This window comes from Alosa sapidissima, chromosome 22 (genome assembly GCF_018492685.1).
Source record: "Alosa sapidissima isolate fAloSap1 chromosome 22, fAloSap1.pri, whole genome shotgun sequence".
NCBI classification, from domain to species: domain Eukaryota; kingdom Metazoa; phylum Chordata; class Actinopteri; order Clupeiformes; family Clupeidae; genus Alosa; species Alosa sapidissima.
The window spans coordinates 14,779,951-14,789,950 of NC_055978.1; the positions used below are offsets into that span (position 1 = coordinate 14,779,951).

General features: G+C 47.9%; 1 protein-coding gene across 1 annotated transcript in view; it reads left to right on the forward strand.

Annotated features, from left to right (window-relative positions):
* nav3 (neuron navigator 3) overlaps nt 1-10,000 on the forward strand; it is a 165,656-nt gene that overhangs the window by 96,863 nt on the left and 58,793 nt on the right. Inside the window, 1 exon segment of the mRNA XM_042078849.1 lies at nt 4,817-4,925. Coding sequence (XP_041934783.1) covers nt 4,817-4,925 — 109 coding nt within the window.

Below are 10,000 nucleotides of genomic sequence, written 5' to 3' on the forward strand. Positions count from 1 at the left end.
GAGAGATAGGGCTGGTTTGGTGAGGGTTTTAGATTGGACAGAGAGATGGAGAGAGAGTGGGCTGGTTTGGTGTTTGGTTAGGGTTTTAAATAGAAGAGAGAGAGAGAGAGAGTGGGCTGGCTTGGTGAAGATTTTAGATTGGAAAGAGAGAGAGAAAGAGAGATGGTTTGGTTTGTGTTTTAGATGAGAGAGAGAGGGATGGTTTGGTTTGTGTTTTAGATGGGAGAGAGAGAGAGAGGGCTGGTTTGGTGAGGGTTTTAGATGGAAGAAACAGAAGAGAGGGAGGGAAGGAGGGGGGTGCTGGTTTGGTGAGGGTTTTAGATGGGAGGGAGGGAGAGAGTTTGGGTGTTTCAGTAGTGAAAGGAGCAGGTTTGGTTTGGTTTCACTGAGTGAGAGAGCAGCAGAGAGGAAGAGAGGTGAGTTTGGTGGGCGTATTTTTCAGATGTGAGCAGAGAGAGAGAGAAAGAGAGAGAGAGTGAGAGAGACGAAGGCTGTCATAACTGATCTCCATCTCTGGTAGCTTATGTGTACCTGTAGCTTTAAATCAAAGCAGAAGCCCACCAGCTAAACTCTCCTCCACCGTCACCAGGAGGAGGAGGAGGAGGAGGAGGAGGATGATGGATCTGGCTCTGAAATGTGTCTCTTCACCTCCTACCCCTCCACAGATTGCATTCTGAAGTGGCGCTCACACACACACACACACACACACACACACACACACACACACGCACACGCGCGCACACACACACACACACACACACACACACACAAGCACACACACACACACACACACACACACACACACACACGCACACACACACACACACACACACACACACACACACACACAAGCACACACACATACATATACACATACACACGGGCACACACACACAACTACCTGCTGCAACAGCAACAAGTGCAATCAGTCTGGAGCCCTCCGTCTGCACTGTCCTCCGTCCCTCTCTTGCCTGGGGTTAGTGTTGCGTTCCCACTCACACACATTAATATGCAATCAGCCCCCGGAGACTCTTAACCTGAGTCAAGAGGCTGCCGCTGGCAACAATTAGCCTCAACATGCACACAGAAATGCAAGAGAAAGGACTTTAACACAGAGCTTTCACACATCCCATGTTTTTTTCATACATATGTATGATTTTTTTACACACCTGAATATGTGTGCTTGTGCGTGTATGTGTGTGCCTGTGTTTGTGCCTGTGTGCATGCGTGCATGTGTGTGTATGTGTGCCTGTGTGTGTGTGTGTGTGTGCGTGCGTGCGTGCGTGCGTGCGTGCGTGCGTGCGTGTGTGTGTGTGTCTGCGTGCGTGCGTGTGTGTGTGTTGGATATTTATTGCATATATATCATGGTCCACCCCAGAGGGATGATTCTCTGACTGCTGCATAAGGTGTGTATCTACAGTATGAGTGTGTCCTCTGTGGTCCCCCCATGATGAAGATGCCTTGCCCCAGTATTCTACTTTCAGACTTCATATGAGGGGAAGGGAAGGTTTAAGAGTGCGACATTTCAGTGGGAGGCTGGAGGAGGTAAAGGCAGGCGGGCAGGCAGGCAGGTGGGCAGGCAGGCAGGCAGGTGGGCAGGCAGGCAGGCAGGTGGGCAGCACACAGGTTGGCACCACTACCTGCACTCGCTACATACTTTGAGAGCAGTGGTGTGGAGCAGACAGCACAGGTGAGCACCTTACTCCATTAGTGGCTAATGTATCTGAGCCTGAGGCCATCAGAGAGTCTGAGCCAAATAGACCAGGCACAAGGTGTTTTTCTCTCACTGTGTGTGTGTGTGTGTGTGTGTGTGTGTGTGTGTGTGTGTGTTGGTTTTTGCATAGTTGATTTTGTATCGCTGCTAATAAGACTCATGGGCGTGCTAGTCTATTTATACTGGCTTAGGTCTGTGTGTGTGTGTGTGTGTGTGTGTGTGTGTGTGTGTGTCCAGCCTATGGCTTTGATTGCATGTTAATATAATTGGGACATAATTGGATGCCACAGTGTGGGAGATGTCTGGATGTAGATTTCATGACAGTGATTTAGTGTGTGTGTGTGTGTGTGTGTCCATGTGTGTGTGTAGGGGTGTGTTTGTGTGCTATGTGTGTGTATGTATAGAGTATACAGTATAGACTCTTTCTCAAGCCCTCCTGGCCGTAGACACACTCTAGCCCTTGAGCAGTCTCAGTGAAATGAGAGCCTGCTCCTACCGGCTCTCGGCTTCATTAGGCACCAGACACCATTGCTGTCAGCAGGGGGCCGTGATGGAGACGCACACCCATCGATTTGGCGGCCTCGTCCCCCTCTCTGTCTGTCCTCTATTCTCACACTCATCTGTTCTCACTCCCCCACACTCTCTCTCTTTCACTCTCTCTCTCTGTCCCTCTCTCTTTCTCTTTCTCTCTCCCTCTTTATCTCTCTCTTTCCCTCTCTCTTTCCCTCTCTCTCTCTCTCTCTCTCTCTCTCTCTCTCTCTCTCTCTCTCTCTCTCTCTCTCTCTCTCTCTCTCTCCTCTCTCTCACACTTTCCCCATGTCCAGTTAAATGACCCCCTGTGCTTACTCCTGCTTATGTCTGCTTGACTGGGGGGTTTATCTAGAGAAGGAGGGCTGGGGATCTCATCACCAGCTGTGAATCACTCACACCACGGGAGTCATTAAGTTAAACAGACAGACACACACACACACACACACACACACACACACACACACACACACACACACACACACACACACCTTATCCACCAGTCAGAGAGGGCAATTTCACCTCCTAGTCACCTATTGTGTGTACTGTATTTCACTAGAAACACTGTGTGTGTGTGTGTGTGTGTGTGTGTGTGTGTGTGAGTGTGTGTGTGTGTAAAAGAGAGAGAGGGAGAGAGAGGGGAGTGATGGGCCGAGTGATGCTGTAGGGCATGATTGTGTTGAATTATTCAAGACAGTTTGCTTTGTTTTCCACTTCTGCATTGATTATGTACGGAAATGGTGGTGAGTTGGGGTATATGCATGTGATACTGTGTGTGTGTGTGTGTGTGTGTGTAGGTGTTATAGTACCCCAGTTTGTTATTTAAATAGAAAGGCAAGTGCCGCTTGGCCATTTAATCACACAGAATTGGACCATGAATCCCTGGGGTAGGTTAACCCACACATGCAACATGATAACGCTCTCTGAAAACACACACAAAGACTTTTACACACATACACACACACACACACACACACACACGCACACACACACAGACACACACGCACACACTTTTGTCAGTGTGAGTTTAGCATTTGAATGTTAAATGAAGAGGCGTTGAGCAGTTCTGCATGGCTAATGCCCCCCTCTATAATTCCTTCATTACACAAGACGGATGTTCGTCACGCAACACCACCACTCCACTTAGATGAGGTCTCTCTCCTCAAGTGACCGCCAACACACTCTGACTTGTGTGTGTGTGTGTGTGTGTGTGTGTGTGTGTGTGTGTGTATATGTATTTGAGGTTGTGTGTTTGTGTGTTTGAGGGTGTGTGCTCATGTGTTTGTGTGTATATGTGTGTGTCTGTGCATGTGTGTTTAAGAATGCATGTGTTAGGGTTGCATGTGTGCATTTTCACACACCGCCAATTAATTTCCTGTTTGGCAGTGTCGTCTGACAGCCGCGGCGGCGCTGCCGATAAAGGTGAGGATGACGATGGTGATGATGGCCGGCATCAGAGCAGATTAATTAGCTCTGACTTGCTCGCTAGCTCAACGTCTTGTGCTCTCTTCTCCCACTTCCTCTGTCATGCTAATGAGTCTTTCTCTTTCTCTATCTCTCTCTCTCCCTCTCTCTATCTCTCTCTCTCTCTCTCTCTCTCTCTCTCTCTCTCTCTCTCTAACACACACACACACACACAAACACACACTGACATTCACGCACACACACACACACACAGACACACACACTGACATACACACACACACACACACACACACACACACACACACACACACACACACACACACACACTGACATACACACACACACACACACACACACACTCATATTTGTGATCTCCTTTGGAAGTCCTGATACTGCTGCGATATATCAGTATTACCTATACTGATATAAAGGTTATGGTTTCAGGAAATAAATGGTTAAATGATCCCTACATTACAAATGCATTTATTGGCAGGGAAATTCTATATGAGGATGTATGTGCTGTCTGTGAGTTTAGTGCTTATATTGAAAGTGCTGTGTATTATTGGCGAAACAGAAATAATGGCCTGAATAAGTCACACAGCATATACCATGCTGGTGTAGTAGTGTCATCACACTAGATTCCCTTTTCGACCATTTCAGAACATTTTGATGACTGTTGAAACTGTCCCAACTGTTTTGCGGAATTTTGGACTGAATATGCGGCTGGTCTGGGAGTCGTATTGTGTGTGTGTGTGTGTGTGTGTGTGTGTGTGTGTGTGTGTGTGTGTGTGTGTGTGTGTGTGTGTGTGTTTCCCCCACTGACACACGCTGGCGTTGACAGCGAGGCTCTGCTGAAATGCCCGGCGCAGCATGTTCTCACATCACGTGTGTGGCCCAGGCTGTCTGGACGCGGTCAGTGCCATGACGTGACGAGGGCCACGCTTGACGCTGATGCCGCTTGGCGTGTTCCTGAGCGCTTGTGCTTGTCCGTGAGCTCACCATCTTTTTCTCTTTCCCTTTCTTTATTTCCCTCCTTCTCTCTCTCTCTCTCTCTCTCTCTCTCTCTCTCTCTCTCTCTCTCTCTCTCTCTCTCTCTCTCTCTCTCTCTCTTTCTCTCTCTCTTCGTTTCTGTCTGTCTGATCTCCCCAGGAGAAGATCCGGAGACAAGGCGGATGCGCACGGTCAAGAACATTGCAGACCTGCGGCAGAATCTGGAGGAGACCATGTCCAGTCTACGGGGGACGCAGATCAGCCACAGGTGAGCGGAGCGCCAGATGTCCATAACTGACGTTGTCACCGTTGGCTAATGAGATATGACAACACCCACACCTTGAACTCTTATCAGAAACTCACAACATTTACCCACAAGCCCACTTTAAAGATGGACTTTGTTTCACCCCTAAATCTCTTCTCTGTTCCTCCTGTTCGTGGCCTTAACATGACTTAAATGTAACTTTGCACCTTCTTCCTCAAATTTGTCTGGCCCCACACACTGTTCACCTGCTGCTGGCTACTGCAGCTGACCCTTTTGCTAGCTTGTTTGCTATCTTTATGAAGAATTGCCCCAGCCCCAGGTTCTAAGGATTGGTTCTGTACCCTTACTGTGCCCACACAGTAATGGACCATCTGGGCTGTGATTAGTTGAAACATAGATCCAAAGCAGAAATTCGAAGAAACATGCTGTGCCCATGTCTGTGTGGGTGTATTCCTTGATAACTCCATCATACTTCTTCCTAACTAATCACTATCAATCAACTATTTCTTCCTATATCTTTCAATTGTTATGCACCTATTAAAATCATGAGTGCCTGCCACATTTCATCTGTAGACGCATTCATTGATATGTTTTAGGATGGAACGCTAGCTAATGAGAAGAAGATTAAGTTGAGTAACATTGCAGTCGGGTTTTGTCCATCAAACTGTACCATATGGCCCATATTGCTCACACCAGGAGAGGCTGTCCGCTCCTCAGCTCTGACGGAATTTCTGCGGCCGCTAGGAGTTGAAAAAGGTTCTGGGGAAGTGGGCAGACTTGACAGATGGCGTCGCCTTCTGCTCCCTGCTCCATACGAGAGAAAAAAGAGCCTGCCTCTCGCGGATCAATGAAACACTATTGTTTTATTTTCCCTTTTCTCCAGCACATCGATTCTAAAGGGGTGCAGGATGGTGGAGAGAGAGGGACCACTATTACATTTAGACACTTACTCATATAGAGGGGGGTGAGGAAAAATAGTGTGGAACCAATGGGGTCTTCAAGGCACCACCATCCTGTAAAATGGCACATCTGTGCACACGCTCGGTGAGGCGACAATGAGATGGCGAAGATTGGGTGAGCGGGTCCACTGAGGAATGATAATGATGGAAGAATTGCGGTTGTGAGATGGCAGCAGCCATGACGGGGTAATTAGAGTGAGTGTCTCAGACCGCGCCCGTGGAGGTAATCACCATGGACTTAATCACCATGGACGTAATCACCATGGAAGACGGCAGACCAGTGCACACTTCCTCAACCCACACAACTCAAAGGTTGGAAATGGATTTTCTTGACACCTGGAGGTCCAGATTGTGTTCACACCAGAAGTAGTTTTTCATAACAATCCTGTCAGAAATAAATATTTATTTCTGACAATCCAGGTCTCTATAATTATTGTTATTACCAGAGGGCCATAACAACAAGCATTCTCTGCCTAGTGCCATGCCCTGCATGTGATGAATTCCATTAGGGCAAGTTTGGATTTGCCCTGGTTGTCACCCCTCCTATGTGATGGAACTCTCCAGAAATTGAGTTCCATCCATCCTCACACAGCACCAACCCCAACAGACTCCCCCAGAGCCCAACCATAGTCACTTACTCCATAACAGCACGCAGCCACATGAGGTATTTTTATTGATCAGAACACACCTTTATAAATTTCTTTCCCCCCTCATTGCATTTTACTTTTGGGTCAGTGAGAGTCGAGAATATTGATTGACATTCAGAAGAGAAGAAAAAATCCCCCCCCGCCCCCATGTCTGAAGCTGTGGAGCTGAAGGGCATGACGCGGTCACTGACAGGTGCGCTCATCTCTCAAATCCCTTCCTGAGGTGCCCGGTCCGTCCCCATGGGATTTCCTGCTGGGCTGAGCTATCTCATTCTGCTGCTGATAGCTTTCCCTCGGTCAGGCTTGTTTGGATAGTATTTAAGGGCTGAGCTGGAGGCTCGGGAAATTATTCATAACCCAGTGAGAAGAAGTGTGTGTGTGTGTGTGTGTGTGTGTGTGTGTGTGTGTGCCCAAAGTGTGTGTGTGTGTGTGTTTGTGTGTGTGTGCATGTGTGTGTATTTGTGTGTGAATGTGTGTGCTTGTATGTTTACATTTATCCAAGCGCATTTGTGATTTTTCATGGTGCACTCCCAATCCCCAATCCTGTGCACCTCCTAAACTCATTTCCCATGTCGGCAATTACCCTGCAGCCCAATCGATCTCCCCTGAGTTCGCCCGACATATGAAGCTCCACTCCAGCCACTGCCCATGACTCTCTACTGACACCAGGCCAAACGCTAGCTATTCATATTCGCAAGGTAACAGACACACACATCACACTGTACTGTGATGGGAAGTTATGGTCACTCACTCAGAGAGGGAGAGTGTGTGTGTGTGCGTGTGTGTGTGTGTGTGTTAAAGTAGTCTCATCACCCCATGACTCACTAGCCCCCCCCTATTCCACGCCTTTGTAATTATCAACACAGAGACGCTAGTCTTCAGTAAATGTTGACGTAAATGTCATTGCTGTCTGTGCTCGCCAAAGTGATATTGGCCCGTGTTTTCATCCTGAGTTATTGATTTTTGGACTGGTGTTGAGCGTGGAGCGTGGCCGCCTCTGCACAGAGACAGGGAGAGAGAGATAGAGAAAGAGAGAGAGTGAGAGAAAGAGAGAGAGTGAGAGAAAGAATGAAGTAAAGAAAGAAAGGAAGGGAAAATGAGAGAGAAATAGACTAGAAATGGAAAAAAATGACCTTGTCTCTCTGGCAGACGAAAGCTGTTGTAGTCCTCCACCTTCCCAGAGGCCTGTGCGGTTGCCAGGAGACGGATGTAGACAGGGATGGGGCCGAGGGGAAGTGAGGGAACTGTCAGCTGCCATGTGGAGGGACATCAGAGGTGGATAAACGTCCCCTGACTTCCCCCGGGAGGCCCCTCGTCCTGATCGATAGCACAGCTATCGCCACCATCTGGAAGAGAGATCTGCCCCAGAGCTCAGCTCTGTCCAGAGGAGAGGGAGCATGTGTGCAAACTAACCCAGAGATACACTGCAGGCTTAGAGTCCACCCTCTACACACAGCTGGGCTAAATCTTTACCCAGGAGTATAAATAGAGCATCATAGAGTATAAATAGAGCAGTGCAGTTTCAAGGTTTTAGTTTATTTCAGGTTTTTAATGATTTAATGATTTGTTCACCTTGCTGATTTATCTTGATCCAGTTATTGTATTGTTAACTAAGGCCACACTTTGAGGATGTGTGAAAAATACAGATGCATTAAGTTTATTCTACCATATTGGAAAATACTAGATCCTCTAAATACATATGATTTCCACCAATGGTTGCAGTACTAGTTTTTTACACCAGGGGCAGTGGCGAGCCTTGAGTAGGGGAGCTCACAATGGTCAGCCTTCAGAAAGGGAAAAAAAAGCAATCAGCCACACGGCTTCACAGAGAGACCACATGATGGGACTGGCAAGGCGCGGTCGCAGGCGTCGTCATTACCGACGCCAACGCGTGTGCTTGGCCGTGCGCGTCACGCCTTTGAAACGTGCGGCTCCTCTCCACGTTCCGAGCGCTGCCAAAAGAATGCTGGCAAGAACTACAGAGGTAGAACGGATGGAAAACTACCAGATCTCTTGTCCCTGTCCCTCTCTTCCCAGCAGCCAGACTCTCTATCTCTCCTTCTCTCCCTCTCTCCTTCCCTCTCTTCCTCCCTCTTTCCCTCTCTTCCTCCATCCACCATTGGGAGACTGAGCAATGACTGATGCTCAATCAACTCACTCAGCTCTGAAAGCTGTGGACCATGTGTGAGTGTGTTTGAGAGTGTGTGTGTGTGTGTGGTGTGTGTCTATGTGTGTGTGTGTGTGTGTGTGTGTGTGTGTGTGTGTGTGTGGCCCCAAGACGAGCCCTGAGGAGGATAAGGCCAGGGGAGTATGTTTAACTTGGGAATCCAACACCTGTTCTGATTTGTGCTGAATCATCTCTCTCTCTCTCTCTCTCTCTCTCTCTCTCTCTCTCTCTCTCTCTCTCTCTCTCTCTCTCTCTCTCTCTCTCTCTCTCTCTCTCACTCTCTCTCTCTCTCTCACTTTATTCTGCTCATTTCTATCTCTCCTTTAACAATACCCAATAGCTCTTCTTCCTCCCTCCCCTTGTGTGGGTGTGTAATACTAAGACAGCAGGTTTGTTAACTGTCAAATATGCTGTGTGAATACTGCATAATCTTATGCATAACCTTAGGCATTTTTAATGTGTGAGTGTGTATGTGTATGTGGACGGACGGACAAGGTGCTAACAGTGTTTTTTGACTTGTGTTTAGCTTGCATTATATATATGAGAGCAGCTGTGTGTGTGTGTCTGTGTGTGTGTGTGTGTGTGTGTGTGTGTGTGTGTGTGTGTGTGTGTGTTTGTGTTTGTTTGTGTGTGAAAATCTCTGCGGGTTGAGTTGGGTATCGATGGTGATGGGGTTTGACGGTGGCTATGACACTCCTTCTGCCCTGGCCACAGTGACCCCCCCGTCCACCATCCTTGACGTCACACCTCACACTTTCAGACCCACACACACCCTGTGTGGTCAGCTGCCTCCCGCAATCACATCAACAGCAGCCTCAGCTCTGACCACCCACAGAGGGATTTATTTTAGCACATCATTTTCTCATCATGCGTTGGAACATTACATGGCTACCGAAGATTCTAGACCATTCCGCTCTAAGATCTCTGATAGCTACTGAAGATTCTAGAGCATTCCGTATCTCCACTGTGAGATACAGAATGTGACCTCTGGAAGGGTTGAGCAATGCATTGACTTTAAAATGCATATCTTCTGTGTAGTTCGATACACTTTCCACCAGGGAGAGCTCTTGTAGACTTCAGCTTCTGTGAAATGTTCTCCCACTCTCTTACGCACGCACACACACACACACACACACACACACACACACACACACACACACACACACACACACACACACACACCACTTCAGATAAAGCGCTTCAGTAATGGTGTTTATACATGTGATACTGGTACTGAGGGCAATCAGACATGACTTCCCTTCACAGCAGCAGTCAGACATGCTGTGATGACCAATCATTCTGCCT